General features: G+C 27.4%; 2 protein-coding genes across 5 annotated transcripts in view; both read right to left on the bottom strand.

Moving 5' to 3' along the window:
• The window catches only part of LOC100200484 (1-phosphatidylinositol 4,5-bisphosphate phosphodiesterase classes I and II), an 83,743-nt gene extending 77,476 nt beyond the window's left edge, over positions 1–6,267 (bottom strand). For both annotated transcript variants that reach the window (XR_010639000.1, XM_065799331.1), the window contains exon 1: positions 5,765–6,267. Coding sequence is in view for 1 of the 2 variants with exons in the window: in XM_065799331.1 (XP_065655403.1) it covers positions 5,765–5,857 (93 nt within the window). In the remaining variant the exon portion in view is untranslated. The remainder of the gene's footprint in view (positions 1–5,764) is intronic.
• A 10,557-nt stretch (positions 6,268–16,824) lies between these two features.
• plcbh1 (phospholipase C, beta H1) overlaps positions 16,825–27,938 on the bottom strand; it is a 90,023-nt gene continuing 78,909 nt past the window's right edge. For all 3 annotated transcript variants that reach the window (XM_065799327.1, XM_065799328.1, XM_065799329.1), the window contains exons 28-34: positions 25,717–25,841; positions 24,360–24,429; positions 24,181–24,279; positions 24,003–24,079; positions 23,769–23,922; positions 17,259–17,345; positions 16,825–17,064 (exon numbers count right to left, since the gene is read on the bottom strand). In XM_065799327.1, the coding sequence (XP_065655399.1) occupies positions 16,948–17,064; positions 17,259–17,345; positions 23,769–23,922; positions 24,003–24,079; positions 24,181–24,279; positions 24,360–24,429; positions 25,717–25,841 (729 nt within the window). In that variant the 3' untranslated portion in view covers positions 16,825–16,947. The remainder of the gene's footprint in view (positions 17,065–17,258; positions 17,346–23,768; positions 23,923–24,002; positions 24,080–24,180; positions 24,280–24,359; positions 24,430–25,716; positions 25,842–27,938) is intronic.

The raw sequence follows: 27,938 nt of genomic DNA, 5'->3' as shown, positions 1-27,938 counted from the left end.
CGAATGTCAAGCAATGGGTCAACCTGTTTGTTGGCAATATCAGGTAGAACGCAACTAGTGGAATCAAGAGATGATATTGAACCATACAAGAGAGGTGGAATTAAAGATTTGCCCTTATTATTAATACTATTAAAGATTCTCCAGAAGTCACGAGAGCCTAATTTTTAAGATGAGATACGAGATTTCATGACCTGAGAATAGCAAGCTTTGGCGTTAGACAAAACCTTATTACAATAGTTTCTAGCAGTAATAAACAAATGTCTGTTGGAATGTCTGGAGAATTGTTTTGTTGATAGATATGGGGGTAACAGTTTCGATTGGCAATCGCAGCAGCACAATGTGAGGAAAACTATGGAGGAGAGTGAGGCTTGACCTGGAATCGTTGAGAGGGAACAAAAGATTCCATGTCAGCCTGAATCCACGAAGTTATGTAAGAAGCACATTTGTCGACAGGAAGACAAAAGATTTCTATCCAAGGGCCATCACAAAGAAAATCACAGAAAGAATCAGAGAAAGCTTTAAGGTAGTTGTAAGAGGTACAATAATAGGGGGATTCAGGTGATGAAGAAGAATGAGATATTAGTTTTAGAGAGATCAAACTGTGATCAGAAGAACCTAAAGGTGAATGTGGAGAAACTGAGCACTGATTAGGATCAGAAACAAGACATAAGTCGAGTAGAGAAAGTAAATGATTCGGGTTGTCTGGAAAGCGAGTTGGAAAGTTGACTATTTGAGTTAGGGATTGAGAAAGGCAAAAGTTGTGGGCTTTAATGACTGCAGAATCACTGACACTAGAGCGAAGCCATTCAGAGTGGTGAGCATGGATAAAGAGAGAGCGCTTGGTCAATATGATCAGAAATAACATCAAAAAGAGTGCAGTCTTGAGATGAAGGAGAGCAATATAAAACAAAGAGAAAGGCGATAGAGTGAAGTTGTGCTAAACGAAAACATATGAAAGAATAGTCTGTGGATTCAAACCTTGTTTCACAACAAATGGGTGAATTCTTACAAATGTAAATGCCAAGACCAAGCATGTGACTATTGGAGTCTTTACAAATTAAAGGAAAATAACCATCAACATTAAGGTCGCAAGATGAGACAGCTGAACTCAAATTAGTCTAACAAAGAGCAAGAAGGTCTGGTGAACTTTGCAAGAGATAAGACTCAACAGAAGGAAAGTTACTTCGAAGACCACAAATATTAGTGAATGATAGGTTTAGAGAACTTGGTGATGATGATGGTTTTTTGTGTTTTATAGTTTTTGGTACTTTATTCATTTTTAAATTTGTTGAAGAACATGTTTCAAAGCATAGATAGTACTCAGAACACTGTTTAATAGCCTAAGCAATTGCCTCATTACTATTAATAAACCCTAAGCCGTAACAAAGGGCTCCAATTGTGGCCTCCGCAATGCACACCAAAAGTACAAACAGGGACACCATCCATGGGCAACATGGCACTGTTAATACTTTGATATTTTTCAGCTGTTGATGGAATCAGCCTCTCTGAGAGCTACCACAGATTTTGGGAAACCTGACAACCAGCCGGCCTCAGAACCATAAAACTGAGTTTTAGAGCTGTACCCTCATTAGGAGATAATAGAATAAGTTGCCTTGTCATAAAAACAGAGACACAAGCAAAAGCCATGCATTGAGTCAAGAAGATCGAGCATTCAACATCCTAAAACTGGAAACAATGTATTAAAAATACATCTGCGCCAGCCTAATAGATGAAGAAGGGGTGCAAGGCTGGTCAACAGATAGAATCTGTTTACCCCTTAAGTCTTTGCCTAGGAGGCCTTCTACAAGACAGTAGCTGGATGCATTTAACATCTGCCCAAGATAAGTATTTTTATCAAGACATTATCTTAATATATACATGTTATTTATATATGTATTTGATGCTATATATAATATATAATATTGACAGAAATAACATGTTCAAGTTATTTCAAGTTTTAAAACAATTTTAAATAATTTAATGATTAAACTGAACTAAAAAAATAAAATAAAAAAGCTTTTCAACATTGTATGCAAATCCACTAGTCAAAGTATATAAGTAAAAAAGTTAACAAATCCGCTGATCTAAATTATATTAGTAGTATTAGTAAATACCTTTAACCAAAAAGAAATAGTTATATTTTAGCAAAGCAATGAAACCAATAATATATAATAATTTTTTTACAATACAATAGAAACTTTAAATAGTCTATTATAGCATTTTAGGGACTTTTTCATCCTTAAAAACTCTGGTTAAGACACACACGCAAAAATTTTGGAGTCCGGAGTCCAAGGAATTGCTTTTTTTTGACCCCGGAGTCTGGAATCCCTAAAAATCGATAGGACTTTGCATCCCTGCTTATAAGTCTAATGGCCATTCTCTTCCTACCATTCCAATTAAACAGGTTAATCCATTGTTAGACATTCAAACCACTCTAGCTTCCATTGCTAAAGTCATATCTCAATTAAACTCTATGGCTTGTGATCCAGACAACATTCCTTTCATAGTCTTACAAAATTGTTTTCCAGAACTCTCTTTAATTCTCTCTGAACTATTTAATAAGTGCTTGACTGAGTCTTGTTTTCCTGCCCGCTGGAAAATGGCATCTATTGTTCCAATCTTTAAAAATGCAGGCCCTGATTCCTCCAATTATTGTTTGATCAATCTTCTTTGTGTTATTAACAAGGTCTTTGAGTTTTAGATAAACAAATTTCTCATATACCATCTTGAGTCAAATAACTTTCTGTCAGACAATCAATACGGTTTTCGATCTTCTCACTTTATGGCTGACTTGCTAACTGCTGTGACTGAAAGATTTTATCGTGCATTAAATGGAGGCAGAGAGGTTAGGGCTATGACTCTTGACATATCTAGGCTTTTAACAAAGTTTGGCATACTGGTCTTCTCCATAAGCTTGTTTTATATGGTGTAAAAGTTTTTGAGATTATCAAATTGTTAATTTCTAACCACTTTATTAAAGCCATATTCAAAGGCAAACACTCTTCTTCATATCCAGTAACTTCTGGGGTACTTCAAGATTCTATCCTTAGTCCTCTTTTGTTTCTTAGATATATTAATGGTCTTACATCTAAAGTAACTCTTTTTGCTGACAACTCAACTTTATACTCCTGTCTTGACAAAAAGTCTTTTTTTTTCGATCGCTTATAACAGGCAGCCATTCTTGAACCTGATCACTTATGTAACAGATTGGGGCTCACAGTGATTTGTAAATTTTAACTTCAACAAAACTCAATTATTTACTGCAAACAACTATTGCAATACTGTTGACATTCCAATTTTAATAAATGGCTTCTTGGATTTTCGTTCACTACTGACATTTCATGGAAACCATATATACAATTGATTGCTAAATTAGCATCCACTAAGGTTGCCTCTCTTGATTGCTCTCACGATTTTCTTACTCCTGATTCCATTCTCTACCTATACAAATATCTTATTTGTATCCGTATGGAACAGTTTTGTCATATTTGGGCTGGTTCTTCTAATGATGCTCTTTTCTAGACAAGGTTCAAAAACGGAATGTAAACCTAGTTGAACCAGTTCTACTTGCTAAGCTTGAGCCTCTTTCTCATTGTCGTAAGGTTGTATCTCTATTTATCTTTTCTACAAATACTATAATGGTTGCTGCTAAATGGAGCTATCATCTCTAGTTCCATCAACTAAAACACAGTTTCACTTTGCTTATCAATCAGCAAAGTCTCATTCTTTTACTGTTCTGTCCCTGCATGCTTTAAAAACTTTTATTTGTCTAGTATTTTTCCCCGCACTTCAACCCTTAATTTCCCACATTCATATTTTCCTGACTTAAACAACCTTCAACTTTTTAAATTTTCTGTCAACTGTTTCCTTGCTCTATAACTTTATTTTTTTTTTTCTAGTAATTCCTAACTTAATAGTGGTTGCTTGCAGCCTTGTTGGGAGTGAATCAGAATTAAAAAAAAAAGGTATATAAAAAATTGCCTTAATTTATTTAAATTGAAAAATACAGGTACTTTATAATAATTGTTTATATTTCTGATCATTTTATTTGATTTGTCACCACTGAAAATAACCAAGTTTTTAAGTAAAAAAATCAAATATTTTTAAAGTTTTCTGACTTGAAACCTCTAAATAAACATTGAACCCTGAGGGAACAAGAGGAGCCTGGCCAACATCTGTTAAAAGTAAAATGGTCATATTTCAGGATCTTCTTAGAGCCAGAGGTTAAAATTTGCAAGAAATTTATATTTTACTAAGTACTCTCAACTGCATAAAAATCAGCAAAATCTGAGATACATGGCCTGGGTCAATTGATATGAAATTAACCTAGAGTGTTATACTCTATGCAGTGAAACATGGACAATAAAGATAGATGATGTTCAGTGTCTAAAAAGAACAGCAAAGATAATATAGATATTTAGTGCAACTATAAATAATAAGAAAAGATTATAACAGAGATTAGAATTAGTAAAAGTATTTGAGTATGTCAAGGTAGCTTGGGCTTTTGGAACATTAAGATTTAGAAAGACTGCAGTTTTGGGATAAAAAATTAGAAGGAGAAGTAAGAAAACATGGAAAAACTTAAAAAAAAGAAGATTCTTTCTTAATGTGATTATGAGAAACGTCTAATCTGTGTTTGCACAAAAACGATGATGATGATGATGATGATGACGATGATGATGATGATGATGATGATGATGATGATGATGATGATGATGATGATGATGATGATGATGATGATGATGATGATGATGATGATGATAATGATGAGAAGAAGAAGGAGGAGGAGGATTTTCTATTACACTTTTCTCTTCAGACCAGTCTGCAAAAAACTAATGTTGTCTAATTATTAACATATATGTTTATATAAGTTAGTTGTAGATAACTAATAACTAAACAAAAATGCTATGTAGGTAAAAATATTTGTATGCAGAATGTTGTTATAAAAAAAATTTCAATTAGAGTTTTTTTTTTTTTTACTTTTAAAAATCTACTAAGTTTGACTTGGAACAATTACTCAAAACAATGCCTTTTTAATAACTTTAAACAAATAAAGAACAAACTAATAAAACTCATTATAATTTCATTCTTTTTTCTTAACATTTTATTTAAATATAAAAAAATAAAGCAAAATAATACATATAAATGTGTATTACTAAATGTGTCAGCTGGGAGATTAACAGATTGTTTAACTAAATGCTAAAATAAAACTTAATTTTTTTTTAAATGTAGAAACAACAATACCAAAATTTATTTGAATTGTAAAAGATTTATTATTTTTTGTTCGAATTTCTTAATATAAAAATGGTACAATTTTCCCATTCTGTTATTTTCAAAAAAATCTTTTCCAAGTTTCATTTCTTGAAAAAATAAAAAAATTCTAATAAATTATTCTCCCCAAAAAATATTGTTTAGAGATCTTTAACGCATTTTAAAGTTTATTTATTTTGGTATAGAAAAATCCGAATCCAATAATTCAAATAAATGTTTACAAGCTATAGCTTATGTCTACTTTAGCTAGTACATAGCGAGTTTAAAGAATTCAATCTTACTCTTGCTGGTTATTAATATACGTTTATTTTGGTTCTCTCCATTTAAAAATGGTTTTAAGCGCTTGTTAACTGTACTTATTTTAATCCTATTAGATATTTATATTTTATTTATTATTGTAAATTATACTACAAAGCCGTAATGAAATAATTTTAAATTTCTTAGAACAATTACATGTACATCAAAACCTTTATAAAAATTATAAAAAGCTTACATCGTCCCATTTAAGAAATCTACCTCCATCTACAAGCATGGAGGGAACTGAAACAACAGGAAGAGTTTCCGAAATTGGGCCTGCGCCCGCCATGTTTGTTGTTTAGTTTAAGCTGCTTTTTTAAATCGAGACTGTTTAAATTCTTCGGTATAGTATTAATACTTCCCAGTTTCTTCAAAACAATAAACAAAAAATAAATTCCTTTAATCACTATAACGCCACACGTAATGTAAAAAGCAGATGGTTTTAATAAATCATAGTTGTGATTTTTTGTTTACACCATTTTTCCGTCCTCTGATCTATTAAAACATCTAATTAGAGGCATACTGCACTCATATCTTTAAATTCGAATGAAATATTGAACTTAGCAACGTGTTAACGTAAAACAAATTATTAAATTTAACCCTTGTTTTTTGAAGGTTAGGCAACTTTGGTTAGAACTTATTTTCTATAGCTCAAGATAAATAAATGATAACTTGCGGTCGTAAAAATTTAATAAGGACGATAATATTGAATGTATGAAAATAATTACACTATTCGTATTTATATTAGAAGTAAGAATTTCATAAATAATATACATTTTCATTTAAAGTTTTTCTAAAGATTACATCTTAAATGTAATCTCTGGAAAAATCGCGTATAGAATATTGAACCGCATAAAAAAAGTATATACGTAAACAAAACAAAAATGAAAAAGAAGAATAAGAAAACTTTTTAATTTAATTGTGTTCTAATTTAACATAAATTTATTGTATTAATTTTTGTAGAAGTTTAAAGCTTTATTTCGCTTTATTGGTGGATTTGATAAAAGCGAACATTCCGTTCATTTTTGAACGGATGGTTTCAAACAATTTGTTCTAGTAATAGAACAAACAAAAAATTCCTAACGACGACCCGGTGAGAGATGACCTAGCAACGAGCTAGTTTTATAACAATATTTGAGAAATTTTTAGTTTTCACATTATTAAAAAAAACTTTTTTTAACACTTTAAAAATTGGATTTTTATTGTTGTTCCTAATATATTAAAAAGATTAATTGAACTATATACATTGCGATTTTATTAGAATTAGTTGATAGCAACAAATTATAGCTTTGTAGTTAACGATATTATTACAATATAAGGCTAGTTATAAATATGTCGTTATATGGAAGCTAACTACCACATAACGATAAATCTATAACTAGCCGATGATTACATGCCACATCTTTTTAACTAACGATATTATTACGACATGCTGATTGCTACGTATCGCAGCTTTGTAGCTAATGATATTACTAAAATACGTGGATAGCAAGTTTGTATAAAGTCGATAGCTAGCTATCGCAGTTCTATAGTTTTTATATATTTAAAGCATCATAGTTGCTTTAGAAAGTTAAAACCAAAGACTAAAAAAGAAAATGATTTGGCAAGTATAAAAATAAATTTGACATATTAAATTGATAACTCTTATCGCATTAAACAAAAATTTGTTGACGCAATTACGAAAGTATTGCAATTAAATAAACAATAGTTTGATACAAATTTAAATAAATAATAATATGTAATAATAATAAAAACTAAGGTATGCTACTGTTATTTTACTGTTACCTATGTTATTGTAAGAAGTTATTAGAAGTAATGTTAGCTATTGTAGGAGATTGAAAAATATAATAAATAATAAGGTATGTTACTGTTACAAGTTGCTGTTACCTAAATTGTAGGAGGTTGAAAATATATATTAAATAACATCGAACTTTTATAAGTAAGAAAAATTCTCTAATGGCTGGGAACGATTTAATTGTTGGGTAGTTTTGATAAATTTAGATCAACATTTGTGAGATTTAGAAATTTAGCAATAAGGGTATAAAATTGCATTAACATGTCTCTCTTTCTATCAAATTTTGCAAACTTTTAGCAAATAACTGTTTTTAAAGTTATAAGTTAGTCACCAGCTTATCTTTTCAAGCAAGCAATTCTCACGATTAAATCGCTTCATTTTTATTAAAATATCGATGGTTATATGTTGAAAAAAACCACCGTGATCAAAGGAAACCTTACACCAAATTCTCACCCTAATAAAAACAAAAAGAAATTTAAAAGTGAGTTTTTTTCTTTATGTATCTCAGTCATTCTACATAGCACCCAGATTTATTTTCGCCTAGTAAAACAAGGCACAGGTTCGCTTGTTTACAGGCAAATTTGAGCAAGCTATAAAAGCTGAAACTAATTTGAGTTAGTCAAAAAAAAGTAATAATCACATTTAATTTTTATTTGGGTAACTGGTCTTGCACGAAAACACATTTAATTTTTGTTTTTTTGTTTAATGTTAAATGATGCATGCACAAATTATGTTAAAACAAGGAAAAAAAACTATTACCTTTACTTTATTTAATTCTTAATAGTTCTGCTATTTATTTACCTATTTTACTTAAACTCATTTACTTTAACATAAAATTATAAATTTTATCTGTTTTTTTAAATTAACATAGACAAATTTGTTAAATCCATGCAAAGTATGCGATATTGGAATTCTATTGTGAGTTTGTCTTTAAATTTAAATTCATAAAAACTGTATTAATATTACAAAGAAAATATATTAAACACGTAAATGTAAACATTAAACTAGTTTATATAAATTTAATTTTATTTTGATATTTTTTATATAGTTTGGATTTTTGGCCAGCTTTGTCCAACAGCATTCTTTTAAAGGAACTAAAAAAAAATTTTTAGTAGTTCTTGCTCAGCCATTTTATGTACTAATAGAACAAAAAGGGATTGTGACACAAAATATAATCTTTAGTAACGTATTACAATAAATATTTAAAAAAAGTTGTTACAAATTTCATTTTCCTCAGTTATATATATATATATATATATATATATATATATATATATATATATATATATATATATATATATATATATATATACACACACTTAGTAGCGTCGAAAAATTTGTAGACAGGCCACAAAAAACGAACTTTAGTTACTTCACTAAAGCTAACATATTATATATCGGAGATAATATTTACAATTATTTTTTGAACGAATATTAATTATTTAATTAACATTTTCAAAATGATTTGCAAAATAACTAATTTTGATGTGTTCAAAAATTGCGAACAAACTTTTTTACAATTTGTCCACAAAATTGCTAATTTATTGATATTGTAAATAAACACTTTGTGGAAACTATTAAAAATCTGTATTTATAAGAAATTTAGATCATGGGATCTTAAAAATATCTTATCTCATCCTGACATAAGTTAATTATATAATCATTTTAAAATAAAAATTCGTTGTTCTGAAGAAAGTTTTATGGAGTTGGAAAAACCGCTATTAGAAAAATTATGAAAAGATATGAGCACAAAACTACTAACCCCTCCCCCCTCCCTTAGAGCGTGACGTAATTATGAAAAGATATGAGCTTGTCACAAAACTACTAATCCCTCCCCCCTCCCTTAGAGCGTGACGTAATTATGAAAAGATATGAGCTTGTTGGATCTACAAAAAACGAAAGCAATCAAGAAGGCTAAACAAAACAAAGTATTGTTAGGATAAAAAGCTCCTGATAATTAGGGGTCGTCCATAAATTACATCACGCAGTTTTCGACCGTTTTTGATCTACTTTCCCCCATCCCCTCCTTCCCCACACCCCTTGTCACAAAATTGTAACACTTTTTCAGCAAGTTTTGTATGAGTCGTCACAAAACTACTAACTTTTTACATTCTACGCTTAAAGTACTACTAGAAACCCACGCAGCGGCACAATTATAGGATTATATGTATAAACTTTTTAATTGAGAAAAGATTTTTTAATAGACCAAGGAATTTTAAGAGTGATAAACGTAAAAAAATGTTTCTTTCATTACAAATATGTAACCGACTCATTTAACTATAAATTCATTAATTGAGGCTAGCAAGTTTTTACTAACTAGTGAAATACTGTTTATCTTCAACCTGGACGTTTTACCTGGAGAAGTAATTTGCAAAACGACATAACTTTGTTTGCCGAAATGACAAGTCTGCCCTTTTTTTGAACCATTAAAAATTCATTGTTAAAAATCTAAAAATAATAAACAATATTCAACAACATAATACTTTATTATAATAACTAAATGTATACATTAAGAAAAGCTTACTGCTTCTGTATTTTTCTATAATTGCACAATTATTCTGTTAATATTAATACCTTATGAATAATCAATGTTTATATAATTTCTAAAATAAAGTTCTGTTACATTAATATTTGCTGACATTCAAATTCTAATTGCTGAGTCTGTAATTATTATTAATCTAAATATTAATTATATTTAAACTAAAAATTATAATTGCCTGTAGTATTCTTGTAATGTAATAACGGTTTTATGGTTTTATTAATATAGTTTGGTTTTTATAGAATTTTTAATTTCGAGTATTTTTTTTTTTTTTTTCGTAAACTTTTTAAGAACTTATCCATCCCGTTATGTCATGGTTTCGTTATTTGTTATACTTTTTTTTCTGCTATGCTTGATAATCCCCTGGTTACAAAACTTCGGTAAAATCTTTGAGCAGATAAAACCTTTTGTATTTCTAATTATTTAGCTTCCCTTTCTTTGTTGTTTTGTTTGTAAATTGACAGTTTTCTTTAACTAAAAATTTTGTTCGTTAAGAATAATTATATAAAAAAACTATACTAAAATGAAGCCAACTACTTTAATTGAACAAATATTGTGATTTGCACCCTAACATTAAATCTAGTAAAGGTAACAAAATACTCTACGAAGTAGAGTATTTTGTTGCCTCTAATCAACTCAAATTTAAGTACAATCAAACTCAAAGTTTCACAGTACAAATAAATCTAATACAAGATACTAATAAATCTAATAACAGTTGTATAATTAAAAATTAACAAGTGTCCTTATTCAACAATATAAAGAATCGCTGCGGTTAGTAATCGCGGCCGTGGCGCAGTGGTTAGAGCACTTGCTTTAGAAGCAGGAGATCCAGGTTCGAAACGAACTCTGGACATATATTTGCATCACGGTAAGGAAGGAGGCGTGAACTTCCTAGTTAAATGCATTTCCACGGTGCTCTGTGACAAGACCGTTAGGTCTTCTTGGGGCACCTAAATAACATAATAAAAATAATAAAAAAAGTAAAATGGAATATTGGTATACTAAAAGTGCAACCTTGAACACAAATCTGCTTAAAACAACTTTATAAAAGTTTTCTTAAAAAGCTTTACTTGTCAAAAACTCAAATGGAAATATTAAAAAAACTTAGGATACTATGAAGAAAGTTATTTAGGATCAAAAACTGGAAATCAAATAGTTAATCTAGCAGCCGTGGCGCCCTTGCCTCAGAAACATAAGATCAGTTGTTCAAACCCTACCTCTGAGCAAGTTTTGCAACATCGGTTCGGAAGAAGGCGTGAACTTCCGATTAAACGCTCTTCCGCGGTGCTCTGTGATAAGACCGTTAGGTCTTCTTAAGGCACCTAAAAAAAAAAAAAAAAAATCTTAAATTATAATAAATAATAAAGAATACAAGAATCAAAAATCAAAAAAGTTTAAAAGTTTTTCACGTTAATACTTCAAAAAATTATTGACCTAACAATCTATTTGAAACTTATCTAACTGATTTCAGCAACAAAACAACATTTAATGAACTTAAACTCAAAATTGCATTAAAATCTCTTTTTTTTATTTGTATTAATGATTATGTTTTTTTGGTTACGCAAACCCGTCTTTTAATTTTAAACCATTGATTAAAAAAGTTTATTATTATATATTAATATACTAATATTTATAACCGAGAAAACATTTTTATTAAATCACAGATCAATCTTCCAATCTTCTTAAAACTACAAATTCTTCCGATCTTCTTAAATCTATTAATCAAATAATTTAAAACTGATTATCTAAACAACTATATAAAAATAAAATCCTAATATGCAATTCGATTTTCAAACACAACACTAAACCAAACGTACAAACCTAAATTTAGCAAATATAATAAAGAGATTTTTTTGATAAAATTAATTTGTAATCTTAACATCTTACTAAAAAAAAAAAGAAAGATATGGTATAAAAAATGTAACCCTTCAATGGTTTAGAGGTTATCTGTAAAATAGACAACATTATGTTATTTAAAACTATAACAAATATTAAAGCCTATTAAAAATAAAATGTGGAGTTCTCCAAGGTTCCATTATTAGACTCATTTTATAAATAATTTTTAAAAAATACTAAAAATGTAACAACTAATGATGTTGGCAAACTAGTACTTTACATAATTACAGTAAACATTTTAACAGCTAATTTTTTATTACAGATTTAGGGTGGAATGCAAGAAGCGAACTTGAGTCAAGTTCGACTTGAACTTTACATTGTAACCAATAGCGGCAGAGTATGGGTTTTCCCCTCCAAAAATACTCTGCCGCTATTGGTTACAATGTAAAGTTCAAGTCGAACTTGACTCAAGTTCGCTTCTTGCATTCCACCCTTAGAATCTCCTAAAATTGATAAATTACTTCTTGTTTGTTACAGTAATAATAAATCCATCCTCATATCTCACACTTCATTTTAGCTTAAAATAATTTAAAATTAAATAAACTAATGCAGATAAAATATTGTTGCATTTAAATTGGTTTAATAAAAAAATAAGCTCTAGACATAATATGACAATTATATAAGGACGGGAGGGAGGAAGTCAAGAAAAATTATCGAAGATATAATGTTATTTTTTTAAATAAATTTATTACATCAATAAATATATTACATCAAGTCTTAAAACTTTAAGGCTTTTGGATGATGATGAAGTAATTAAATTTATGTCATTGGCAACATTATAATGTTTGCTGATGGCATAAATTTATTTTTTTCATCATCATTCCTCAAAGACCATTTTTTCCTCAAAGATGATGAAGAAAATAAATTTATATCATTGGCAAACATTATAATGTTTGCTGATGGCATAAATTTATTTTCTTCATCATCATTCCTCAAAGACCTTCATTAAACTATGACCAGCAGAAATATGATATTTCGATACGCTACCATCATTAAAAATTGGTAACATAAACATAAAAAGAACCGCAACAATTAAATTTCAATGAACAATTATTGGCAGATTTCTTAAAAGGAGTTTGTAAGTTCTATAAATACAAAAATATATCGAACATTCAAATCTATATAACGCACGCAAATATTGTTGGGGATGTACAAAAATACTGAATGCGAAAAATATTGCATAGGATATATGCAAACATTGCATGGAATGTCTTTATATACATCAGAAATATGCATCAAGATTGGTTTATAAAAAAGACAAATTCATTCATTATTGAGTCACTCAAAAATGAGTAAATTTGTCTTTTTTAAAGACAAATTCGTTAATTGTTGATTCTTGATTAAAACTTTAGATCTACTAGTTATCTATCAAATTAACATTTACCAAAATGTTTTACTTATGCTCAAATACAAACTTTGACTTGTTGTCCCAATTAGTTTAGCTGATATACTTTCAAATTAATGTAAACAGATAAATCACAAGAGGAGCATGATATTTCACATTACTTATAAAGAAAAAAATTCTTGCAATTTGTTATTGTATACTGTGGCTTCTACCTATACAAAAAAATAAAAACCCAGAATAAAGAACTAAAATTCTCTACTTTATCGAATAGTCAAACTTTTTAGTGCCTATTTCACACCAAAAATATACAAAGAAGTTATTTTTGTGGCGAGTTTACTATATACTCTTATTTTTGATGATATTTGCCTGACTGTGCATAATGATTAGTATTTCACACCATGTTGTATCTGGTGGCTATGCGGTGGAAATATTTACTTGTGATACATAGGAGCAATTTTTTTTTAGAAAGTAGTTGGCAGTTTTTACGAGTTCCTTATTTTATTTCTAGAGTCATCCCTGAGTGATGACTAAATATAAAATTCCAGAGTCAGTCCATAGGAATAATATATGGGGATATTTTGGTCAATAGAATAACCAAAAAATGCAGCAAGACTCTAGCTGCACTCAGCTTACTCTAAAAATGGAGATTTAAAATCATTTTTTAAAATAAAGTTTATTTATTTCGAGTATTGAATATTTTCTAATTGTAAATAATTTCAGGTTGGTTTTACGCTTTATTAGATTATTATAAATGTGATCCGCATAAAATTACACTCGAAATACTGAAATTGGTAAGATGCATTTTTTTTTATTTTAAAAAAACTGCCAAATATGGCAAGCTCTCCATAAAACATCATGTATTTATCATTGGAACCAATTATACTAGTAACTATTTTCGTTTCAATAGAAACCAAATTTATTTGGTTTAAGACATTTTTATTTGAGCAAATATCTAACAAATATAAGTTATATTTTTTTATTATTATTGTTGCAATTACTGTATTAATAAAACTTTTAAAATTATTTATTTTATATTATTACTTTTAATTTTATTACTAATATTTTTGTTATTATTGTAGTTTTCTAAGGACATATTAACATCTTTTATTTTCAATACGTCAAACTCTCTTCACTAAATAAAAACTCCTTCCGCCTCCATATTTTTACGCAAATTTATATAATACATTAATCCACAAGTAATGACATTTAGTATTACGATGTATGTTGTGCGTTTTCGGTCTCTTAACTTCTTTTTAGTCCAGTTAGTTTGTAGTTTTCTCGCTTCATTTACACTTTGAAATTAGGATATTTTCTTTTCATAAGTCAAACTCTCTTCCTATACAAATTTTCAGCAAATTTATATAACACAATATTTCATAAATATTGGCAATAAAAACCGCATAAATATTCATAAATATTGGCAATAAAAACCGCATAAATATTCATAAATATTGGCAATAAAAACCGCATAACATGTTAAAATTTAATACTTATTAAAAACAAGTCTTTATTTTAGTTTAATAATGTTAATTTATAATGGTAGGGGTAGTGGTTCAGTAATAGTGATAGCCTTATTACAATTATTAAAGCTATTTTTGCAGTTGTCATGTTTATTTTTTAACAACAACATTAATAAATAGACATAATTTGTATAAAAATAATTATGTAAAGTAACCATTTTTTTAAACTTTTGTTTTAGGTACCTCAAGAAAACCTAACGGTCTTGTAACAGAACACCGCGTAAGAGCATATAGCTAGAAAGTTCACGGCTACTTTCTTACCAATGACGTGAATTTCTAAGCAACCACAACGCCACGGCCGCTAACCAAATAGGGGAAGGGGAGGGGGCAGTTTTCCAATTTTTTTGACAATTATATGGGGGCTTGGTGTCTCTAACCCATCTAGTAAATTAATTAGTTGGCAAATTTGGACTTTGGAACTGGTAAAACGGCATTTGTAATTGGCAGTCGGCAAATGCTAACAAACGAGGACCTTTTTTATTATTATTTTTATTTTAAAAGATCGTAGTCGGCAAAACAATCTATCTAGGTCATACTCGGCAAAAAAACAGATACATTCCCCCCCCCCCCCCTTTGTGATCTCTTCAGAATACCCAACATTTGTAACTGTAAGCATGTTATATTAAAGCACATTTATAGCAGAATTTTTGTGCGGAGCTTTGTCGTAACTGTTTTGATGGATTATCCAAAGGAAAATCCTTATGGAATAACACATAGTGATACTATTTTTAACAAACACGCTTGTGTACAGTCAGTTTGGATAATCACTTGGGATACCTGTCTGAGACAGTGGTCATAAACCTTCTAACATAGATAATATGCTGTGAGTGATTGAGTTCATCATCATTATTTTTACTGCATGCTTACATTATTACTTTGCTAAATATTCACAAACTTTTTAGTGTTAGACAGTTATTTTTAATAGTTATGCTAGATGCATTGTAATTGTCTTGCTGGATGTCATAGAGTAGTTTTTTGTGCCGTTTTTTAACACAAACAGTAATTTTAGATGACAAACTGTAGGAGTATATTTTTATATATAAACTATAGGAGTATATAGCTATATGATTATAGGAGTCCAAATCCAGGATCCAAACTATAGGAGTGTATTTTTATATATACATATATTTAGTGTTTGGTATGGAATACTGCTAATCCTTACAGCATTACAATGTCTCTATGATTTGGAGCTCTTTTTTTTTAAAGAATTCTTTGTAGGTGTTGCTCAAAATCAACAAATTGAGAAAAAGCAAACGTTTTTAACATAAATGAAATTTACAATTCATTAAAAGTGAAATAAATTAAAACAAATTAGTAAATTTAGAAATGAAATTTTATTATTTTTGGGATTTCAATCCTATTTTTGGGATATCCTACTTCATTATTTTTGGGATATCCTTTTTCTTTATTTTTAGGATATCCTACTTCATTATTTTTGGGATTATCCTATTATTCAATTTATTTCTGATTTTTTCTTTTTTTTTTTGTAAACATTTGTTAACATTTTTATTGTATGTTACGTTTTGTTTTAGGGACGAGATAAATTACACAAATAAATAAAAATATAAATTTTCTATTTATTATTGTCGTAGCAAAACGTGACAACTATAATCATAAAATCAGCCTCTAAATTCAAAAACAAATAAATAAAATTGAGTTACTATTAAAAATAATCAAGAAATAAACAAGAAATTATTAAAAAGAAATTAGAAAATAAATAAATTAGTACAAACCGTAAAAAGTAAAACTAAAAATCGTTTTTTAATTATTTTATTTGAGAGGATTTAAATAAAATAAAAATAACAAAACTTCCAAACAATTCTTCAAATATATTCCTTACCTTACGTTAGCCTTCCTTTTTAACAAAAAAAAAGAAGCTAATGTTATATAACGTTATCAAGGTGACGAAATTCGATTGTAATATATAAATTTTTTTTTCTAAAATAAACTAGTGAGTATAAAAGAATCTCCGACATTTTTAACAAAAAGAAAACTAAGAATAATAAAAAACTGAAACATCTGTTCTGTGTGTGATATATGTATATGTATATGAATATATATATATATATATATATATATATATATATATATATATATATATATATATATATATATATATATATATATATATTAATGATAATAATAATTAATAAATAATCGAGTCTAAACGAATATAAATAATAGATTCTATTTAAAAGTATTTTAAAGTTTAAAACCAAAAAGCAATTCAGGAGAGTTTTTATTTGTTGTTGCATAATGATTAGATATAAACGAGAAAAACTTTTTAATTTCTATAAGTATCTGCTATGTTGTTTGCGAGATCAGGAACAATAACTTGAAGATCTTGAGAATTAAGAAGAGCACATTTTCCAGAGAAAATGAGTTCTAGCTCTTTTATTTCCTAAAGAAATCAGAAATATAGCAATTATATATTACTAAATAATTAAAACAAAACAAATAGATATGATTAATAAGATTTCAAAATAAATACTTACGTTAAATGTTATTGATAAAGGAGTGTTAAGCAATAAGAAGTAATTACAATAAATTCATTTAAACATGTTGACATTTATAAATATATTTTGGATAGGTTACCTTTTCGTGTCTTTGATCAAGAAAACTTTTTATAACTTCATATTTTTGAAGCATTTCCTGTTTTTCTTTTTCTTGAAATTCTTTCAACTTTGACATAAAAGCAAATAGAAAATATATTTATTTCAAAGCGTATTTAAAGTTAACAATTATTAAGTCATCAATTAACTATTATTTGCAATGCTATATAAAGAAAAATAGAAAATATATTTAAATAGTAAAAGTAAAAGAGGAAAAAGTTCCAGTTAATAAATGAAAACTATTCAAAATAATTTCACTTGTTACCTGCAACTTTTACTCATATTTGTTAAAAAATTTTGCTAAGCATTTATATATATATATATATATATATATATATATATATATATATATATATATATATATATATATATATATATATATATATAAATATATATAAATATATATATATATATATATATATTTATATATATATATATATATATATATATATATATATATATATATATATATATATATGTATATATATATATATATATATTTATATATATTTTTATATATATATATATATATATATATATATATATATATATATATATATATATATATATATATATATATATATATATAAATGCTTAGCAAAATTTTTATACATATATATATATATATGTATATATATGTATATATATATATATATATGTATATATATATATATATATATATATATATATATATATATATATATATATATATATATATTTGTGTTTTGTCTTTAAAAGACAAAATCAAGTACAATTTATGTGAAAATCACTAAATATAATTAAGGAAACTAATTAAATTTTTTCTTTTTTTAAAAAAACCACCAAAACGTTATTAGACTGGAATGTTTTTAAAGTATGCTGCTAAATCAACTAAAAAATAGGTAGAAAATGCATGGAGTGCTATTACATTGTCTAAAAAATACGTAAGCATGCGAGGAGTGCTGTTACATCAACTGACAGATAGGTAAACACGCAAGGAGTGCTACTACATCGACAGAAAAATAGGAACATGCAAAGAGTGCTGCTACATTAACTGAGGGCTTTGGTTTGGGTAGGCAACCTATCAATTGAAAAAAAATTTTTTTTTTAAATTTCTAAACTTTTTCCGGTCACCTAAATAAATTAAAAAAATATAAATATAAAGCTAATTATGGTAAAAAATAAATATATAAAATAAATATAATACTAATTATGGTAAAAAATAAAAATTATCAACTATGACTAAACACTCCCGTGCCTTTAGCGTGTTTGATTTTATGACTGGGCAACACATTTTATTCTCTCCTAATGAGGTTACAGCTCTCAGAAAGGCTGATTCCATCAATAGTTTCAAAGTATTAGAGTACTAACAGTATCATGTTGCGCATGGTTGCCATCTGTGTATGTACTTTTGGTGGGGATTGTTGAGATCACATAATAATAAGTGACCAGGGTTAATATTTGACCGGGGCCGAGGCCGGGTTTGATAAAATATAGCCAGGGCCAGGGCAGGGGCTGGGTTTGTAACCGGGGCTGCATAAACATTTATACATCCTAAAGCATATTTTTTTAATTCAAATATCATGCTATATTTTGTATATATATGCATATATAAACATCATTATGATCATCATAACCATCATTACCATCATCATCATGATCATCATGATCATGATCATCATCATCATCATGATCATGATCATGATCATCATCATGATTATCATCATCTCTTTCGGCAAATACTACACCATATAAATACTAAAGTTTATATTAATATAAAAGAACATTTTATGCCAGCATCTAAATAGCAAACATATATGTTTATATCCATAACATGTATGCATAAAGTGCATCTTGGAAGCTTTTAATCTTTCTGGAATAAAAACTTGGAGGCTTTTATTTCATCTATTCAATTTTAAGTCAAGCCTCATTCTATTCCACATTTTTCACCATCTTGAGCAGTTGCTTTATTAAACATTTTTTTTTTTATCTTTTTTGCAAGAACATCTCTCTTAAGAATAAATGCCCTTTTATCATTCCAAGAAGCCAATATAAAAAGGTCCTGTCTGATGTTAAGCTTTGTTATTCTAAGTTTACTAAATCTTGTTTCTTATCTCAGATGTTAGGATCAAGAGACTTTTGGTAAGTCTTCAACAGTGTCATTAACTAAAGTAAGTCTAACATTTAATCTCTAATTCTTAGGCCTGATCTTTTTACTTCTCCACAGAATAAAGCAGAGTTATTTGCAACAAAATCTTACTTTAATTATATTCTTGAATCTAATGGCCATACTCTTTCTGGCAGTTGAACAGATTAACCCATTGTTAAACATCCAAATCACTCTGGCTTCCAATACTAAAGTTAACTATCAATATAACTCTTCTACAGTTAGTGCTCCAGACAAGATTTCCATCGTAGCCTTAAAAAGTGTTCTCCAGAAATCTCTTCAATTTTTGCAAAACTTTTAAAAAGTGCTAAATAAGTGGTTTCAATTTTTTTAAACTCTAGAAAACACTTTGACCTCTCCAACTATCCTATGATTAGTCTTCACTCTGTTATTAGTTTCTTTATATAAAGGTTTTGAGATTATTAAATCATTTCTTTTTAACTGCAGCATTAATGTTATTCTTGTAGGTCTACACTCTTCTTTATTTCAATTAACTTTAAGGGTACCATAAGGTTCTATCTTTGCTCCTATATTGTTTCTTATCTATAATATAGATCTTCATGAAAATTTTACATCTAAAGTGACTCTATTTGCTGACAACTCAACTTTATACTCTTGTCTTGATAAAAAATCTTCACTTTTTGATTGCTAAGAACAAGCAGCCAATTTTTAATCTGATCTCTCTTCTGTAACAGCCTATAGCTGGCCGTGGCTTATGGATTTAAACTCTGGACTTAAAATCCACAATTTTTGTTAGACAACAAAACTCATTTGTTTACTACAAAAAATTCCAATAATGTTGCATTCGTATATTAATGAATGACAACCCTCTTACTCTCAGACAAAGTCTAAAAGCACATTGTAAATTTAATTAGACCTGCTTTATCTGCCAAGGTTGAGCCACTCTCCCATTGTTGTAAGGTTCCATTTCTTTTTTTTTTTTTTTACAAATACTATCATGGTCAATGCTCAAATGAGCTATCATCTCTATTACGATAAACCAAAACTTATTCTTGCTTGGCTTCTTATTCAAGAAGTTGCATCCTTTTGCTGTATCTGTTCCTTCATGCTATAAAAAATTTTATTAATCCAGCTTTTTTTCCTTGCACATCAAAAAAACCTTGTAACTCCTACCCATCTTCATGTTTTCCTTTTTTATACAACCTACATTTTTTTAAGTCTTCAGTTAACCTTTTTCTAGTATTTTAACTTGTTCTCTATTTTAAAGAAAGTAATAATAATAGTGGTTGCTTGCAATCTTGTTGGAAGTAAATCAGAGTTTAAAAATATATAAATGCCAGTATTTAAAAAACAGGACCAGGGCCGGGTTTGTAAAAAGTCTAGTTTTTAGCCTAGTCACTTACTACCGCGGAAGAGCATAAATATTCCTAACATGCTATGAATTAGATAAAATTTTAAGAGAGTAAACTAGATAATAGTCATAATAGAACATGCTTTTGTTAAATGAAGAAACAAAAATTGATTAAAAAATTAAATGGAATGAAAAGATTTTAAGATTTTCAACCAACTAAATTGACTTTTAGTCGATTAGTAGGAAGTCCATAATCAATTAAATCAACTATACAATTTTTCAAAGATGACTAATTTTAACTTTTAGTTGATTTAGTCAAAGTCAATAACAACACTACTAATTTTATAGATTTAGAATATCATAAACTGAACTGAATTTTTATATACTACTTTTATTTAAATTCTTTTTCAAATTTGTAAACAATACAGACACTTGTTACAATACAGAAGTTTATTACAATATGTCAGAAGCTTTTTTTCAATCAAGAAGCTTAAAAAAACTTATTTAAATCAAGAAGCCTAAAAGTCTTTACTTATTAAAATCAAGAAGTTTAAAGAAGCTTATTACAACCAAAAAGCTTGAAAAAACTTATTACAATCAAGAAGCTTCTTAAAATCAATATTTTATTCTTTTTTGTTTTTTTGCTTCATAATTGCTTTACATATTAAATTTACTCTTCAAGTAACAATTATATAAATTTATATAATAATGATAATATCTTTTTATTGCTGAAATTTAACAAAATAACAATCACAATAACTTGAATGTTTATAATGTTAAACGAGAGTGTGTAATAAGCATGCTTTATATCAGCCAGTGACTTTATATTTGCTTTCAATATATTCGTCTAATCGTTTTTTGAATGTTTTCACTGATGTAGATAACACGATAGACGGAAGAAGATAATTCCACACAGTGGCTATTCTATTAAGAATGAAATTCTCTCTTAATGGACAACATTCTTTTATTAATTCTTTTTTGAATCAAATGAGATTTTTTCTGTATACAGATTGCTTCATTAACTCATCAGGTTTTATTATTATCTTTGACGTAGATATACACCACTTAACTTGTATGAATTTAATCACTTAACTTGTATGATATTGTATAAGTTATTTCTTGTTCTTAGTGAGCTTAAGAAAGCCTGGAAAAAAGCTGGAGTACCAATTCAATTAGATAATTCCTGCCTTTCATTACATTCAAAATTGTTAGAAAAAAAGTCCAGAATAAAGAAAATCCAGCAATAAAGTTGAAATGTTGAAGCTGAAAAAGAAAAAATTGTAGGACTTTGAGGCAAACTTAAACAACTTTGTGATATTGTAGTACTACATGCATATTATATTGTGCAGACCAAAATGATAAGAAGATAAACTTTTAATTTGCATTAATGATTTAACTTTTAATTTGCAGGTCGAAACTTATTTGTTTACCTTTAATTAAAAATTTAACTATTAAACTTCAATATGATATGGCAGTGAAACTTGTGCAAGGTTGGAACATTTTGGAAAACATTGTTGGTATATACTTTGGTACAGCCAGCAACACAGGTACTAAAAAAGGAGCAGCATTGTTAATTAAAATTGAGTTAAAAAAACCTTTCTTATGGGTAGCATGTCACCATCATAATAACAAGCTATGCAGCAAACACGCTTTTACCACATTACAAGGAGATAACAAGAGTCTAGAAAACCATTTTTTTTAAAACGATTTTAAACACAATTTTCAGGAATTGATATTGATTACTCAAATTTTAACTTTTTTGAATGGCCTACTGGCATTAAATCTGAAATATTTAATCAAGCAAACTTAGTTCTTAAGTGGGCTTATTAATGCCTCAACGAGAACATTTCAACGAGAAGACTATCTTGAGTTAATAGAATAAATTCTTATCTTTCTTGGGGGACAATTGCCCAGGGCAATTGTCAATATACTTAAGAAAATAAAATTATTATACATATAGTACTATATATAATATATATATATATATATATATATATATATATATATATATATATATATATATATATATATATATATATATATATATATATATATATATATATATATATATATACACACATATAACTAAATAGTATTATATAGTTAGTAAAAAGTTCGTAGTCTAATTGATTTTTATTTACATGTTTAATCATTATAATTAAACAAAAATGTTTTGGCACTGCCATATTTTTCATATGATGACCTCTAGACAATGACCAATTTTTATAAAAAATTAGGAAAATGTTATCCTGATAACAATTAATATATGCACTAAGTAACATATCATGAAAGTATAGAGTCAAAAAAAATTTTTGAAAAAACTACAAACGCGCTTTTAATTGAATATCTACCTCATTATGCATGTAACAAAATCATTTTCAAAAAATCGTCAGGAATGAAATATCCTAATGTAGATGTTTCCAGACCAAGAGAATTGGTATTTCAAATGATAAAAATACAGCCAGAAGATTATTTAAAGTATTTAATATTTAATAAGTATTTAAGTACCAATATTTTAAAAACTATCAACAGTTTATTTTTTAAAAGTAAAATTTTTTTTTACTTCAGGTTGGTTTTATTTTCTTCAATTTCCTTTATTTCAATCTTTTTACAACAAAGCAATTATTGCTAAGTAATTGTTGCTAAGACATTTGGCTTGGATAAAGAGCCGTTAAAAAGCTTTAATATTTTCCATATTTTGTTTTCCAACAAAAAGTTTAATCTTGATACATTTCAAGTTTATTGCTGAGACAGGCCCAGCTGTTTGTTTAACACTAAATGCCCTAATTCATTGGTACTATATGCCCCAGTTCATTGGTACTAAATGCCTCAATTCATTGGTACTAAATGCTGCAGTTCATGCACAAATGACAACAATACTACAAAACAATTTATCTAAAAACTGATAAATTTTAAAGTTAAATTCTTACTTAACTTATTAGAAAAATTAGTAAAAATTAGTAAGGATTTTTTAGATCTTATTTTTGTAGAATAGACAAACAAAAGTTTATATATAACAGAGACAAAAATCTAACCTTTTGTCTTTCTTTAACTGATTGCTCAATGTGATTTTTGCTCTGTATTCTTTTCATATTTTGAAGTTCTAATTTGTCTTGTGACTTGGACATAATTTCTTTTATCTCTTCTCGATTATATTTATCTAGGTCTTTAATAAGCGTTGCCATATCTCTGTACAAAGTTGACATCAATGAAACAAAGTTGATATTAGTAAAGCATTTATAATTTTGATTAAAAGTTAAATAATTTACCCTAAATGCCTCACATTTAACTTTTTGTTATCAGCAACTTCAAACATTTGTAGTATTTTTTTCAATTCTGAAATTTTCTAAAAAATTAATAGTTGAAAAACAAACAACTGAGAAACAAAATATGGAAAATTAAAAAAAAAAGGACAAAGAAACTTTAAGCAAACAAGTTTTATCTTACTGGTTCAACTTTCTTTTTTAGAAAGTCATACTGCTCTTCATAACATCTGACAAATTGTTCTTTCATTTTATTTTTTTGTTCCTTCTTCAAATTATCAATCTATCAACAAATTACCATTATAAATATCTTTATTACATAACTGTTTTAATAATTTATCTCATATAAACAGTTAGAAATACCTCTTGCTCATAATAAGTATTCAACTGTTTCATTTCAACTGAACAGTTATTGTAAACTTCATTATAATTTCTAAAAAAAAAAAGGAAATAGTTTAAAATCTTAAGTTGATATTCCAAGAGTGATATTCATTTTTTTAATTTTTATAAAAAATCAAAAGTTAAAAATGGAAGGTGGAAGTTAAGTGTAAGAGGAAGGATGGTGGAAGTTCAGTGTGAATAAAAAGGGTAAAAAAATAAGATTAAAATGGATTGTGTTGGTTTTGTTATGTAAGTAAATAATAGAATAACTAGGATTTTTGGAAAGAAAAAAAAAAGGTACTCAAAAGTAAGCTCAAGGTTGAAGAAAAAGATAAAAAAAAGAATAAAATGGATAAAAAAGATAAAATGGATAAAAAAGATAAAATGGATAAAAAAGATAAAATGGATAAAAAGGATAAAAATTGCAAAATGGATAAAAAATGATAAAATAGATTGTGTTGGTATTGTTATATCAGCAGGAAGAAAAAGATGATATTAAACTATTGATTTTTGTTTTTCTGGCAACATTTTATATTTTAAAAACTGAGAAGAAAATAACCAATTTTATATCATTTTTAATCGCATAATTTTGAAAAGTCTTAAACACAGCTAGAATGAATTAGATGTCTAATTAAATAGATAATTCAGATTTCACCAATACTTTAGTGAACATAAAAAAAGAATTATTATACTATATATTATATATTATATAACTAATATATTAAACGTGTTAATATTTTGATTATTATTAGTATTATTATTTTCTTTTATTTATATTGTTTTTATTATGATATAAATAGCATAATATTATATTATTATTATACAATATTTAAGATTAATATATAACTTACTATAATAATACATTATAATAGCATATAATATAAAAAAAATCTTTTGTCTTAAACTTTACAGTCTTGAACCTAACAGTCTTGAACTTTACAGTCTTGGACCTTACAGTCTTGAACCTTACAGTCTTGAACTTTACAGTCCTGAACTTTACAGTCTTGAACTTCACAGTCTTGAACTTCACAGTCTTGAACTTGACAGTCTTGAACTTTATAGTCTATTTTATTGACTATAATGTAATCATAAATAAAAATTAAAGAAAAAAAAATATTGAATAAACATTTTCCCCAGAAAAATCATTTTACAAATGTTTTGTAATATTTGAGTAAGGAACTGAACTTTACAGTCTTGAACTTTACAGTCCTGAACTTTTCAGTCTTCAGGATCATTTTAAACTTTTGTAATTTTTTTTTTACATATTACATTCCTTTTATTAAAGTAATATAAAATTTAAGATTTAGCATTTTTAAATATTATGATAAAGCATACAAACCCATTAGTTTCTGCTGTTCTAAGAAGTTTGTTTTGATTCTTTTGTAAAGTTGATTTTGTCTTCTCAAGATTCAAAGTCAACTTCTTTGTTTTAGCTTCTATTTCTTTCCTGTATTGAATTCGTCCCTAAATATAAAAATAAACATAACATAAATAATTTACATATATATCCAATAGCTTATATATTTACCAAGGATGCGGAGTCCCAAAAAGGACGCCAGATTTGAAAGCCACAAAAAGATTACTTCTTTCTAGTTTTTGGAATCCAGGAGCTTTAAAAATATAAAAAAGCTGATGGGCTACTAATTGGGAAAAAAATCAAGACTTATAGGTCAGAAGAACAATCAATTTTCGAACACAGAGCCCTTATGTATAATGGCGGCAAGGACTCCGGGCTTAAAAACAATAAGTTCCAAGTCATCAAATACCATAAATTTTTTTCTTATAGTAGATCATTAATCAACCAACATGTTTACAACTTCTGGACACCAGTGACCATGAAAAAATAAAGTTATAAAAGCCAGAGTCCTTTTGGGACTCCGCATCCCTGATATTTACATTAAAATAGTAATTGAAAATGTAATACAAATATTGTTACTAGTTGCAATATTGTTTTATTTATTAGAAATTAATTACAGCACAAAAAAATTTTTTTTTTTTATAAAAATTCTTTTTCTTTAAGGCTGAACTATATCAATTGAACTGTAGTATCTTATAAAGAAGATTGATGTTTTATAATATTTTTAAAAAATTTTTAGTTTTTAACTTAGTCAGCATTGTTGCAATTAATTTACAGCAATTTATTCCAAGCAAACATAAAAGGGATCCACAGGTGCCGAGACAAGTAGTAGTAGTAGTTTATTTTGATGCATCTAGTTATTTAGTTTTATGAAGTTAGAATTATTTAGTTGTATTTTTTGTGCCTGTTATTACGTATCCAAAATAAAGGGAAGATCAAGATTAGTTCATTGTCTTACTTTTGATGCTGGCTGTTTTCGAGAAGCAGCTGAAAAGAAAAAAGACAAAGATATATTGCTGCATATTAGAGACAAAGACTGCTCCTGTATAGAGTTAAAATATCATAAGTATTGTTATGCCAAATTTGTTACTCGTAAACCAAGTGAGAAGCCTAGATATCTTTATGAACAGTCATTTCTTATACTATCTAAACAATTAGAGAAACAGCTTTATGATGATGGAGAAATTCTTTTGATGTCTGATATTTTTTCTTCATTTGTAAAAATTGTGAAATCAGCAGAAAGTCTTGATGCATCCAAGTATGTTAAAGCTAGGTTGAAAAGGAGAGTACAGCAGAAATTTCCAGATTTAGTATTTTATAGCCCAGATAATAAAGCAATAAGTGAGATAGTTTATCATTCAAATATCAATAGTGGGTCAGTTATTGAGTCAATAGCAAATAGTACAGTCAAAAAACAAAATAGCAGTATTATAGATTCAGATTCAATCACTTTCTTGTAAAAATGTACTTACTTTTTTTTATGGCAAAAAAATAATATATTTTTTTCGATAAAACTATAAAATAATTGTTCAAGCATTAAATCTTCTAAATTTTATTGCAAAAATTAAAGTTTTTTTTATATGACATTGTATAATTCTTGATACAGTAGGTGATTACGAAAATTATATGATTAGCAGAAAAATATTTTTGGATCAGTTTTATTTTATTATATTTTTTCTCTAAGAAACCAAATAGGTTACCCCAATTAACAATTAAAAGTTAATTAGCCCTAGGGAATATTCATTTTATATGATTCTTAAACTTTGTTTAAGATGTGAAACAAGTGCTTATAATAAGATTCAAGATTCAAAAAAGAAAAAAAATACTCTGATTAACTATTCTTGATCTTACGAAAAATTAAAAATAGCATTAAAAAAAAAATTTAATTAATAATTTAGTATCATTATTCCACCCATTATCCCTAAACCCTAAATTTATATCTGTTACCGTTTTAGAGTTTTTAAAGTTAAAAGTTTTCTTAAAATCATGGTATTGGAAGATATTTTATATAATCATATTTTCCGTATTCTGTATATACGTTACAAATAATAAATTAAGATAAGTAGTTGTCAATTGAATCAATTCTTTAGGTACGGAAAAGACCTTGATCAGCTTAGAATACTAAAAGATGAGAATAATGTCCAAAATGTGATGAATACCATTGATGCAATGATAAATCCATTTACTATTGAAAGCAAAGAACT

This window comes from Hydra vulgaris, chromosome 06, assembly GCF_038396675.1.
Source record: "Hydra vulgaris chromosome 06, alternate assembly HydraT2T_AEP".
In the NCBI taxonomy this organism is placed as follows: Eukaryota; Metazoa; Cnidaria; class Hydrozoa; order Anthoathecata; family Hydridae; genus Hydra; species Hydra vulgaris.
Note: the sequence above shows the minus strand (reverse complement) of the source record. Positions and strands in the feature narration are given on the sequence as shown.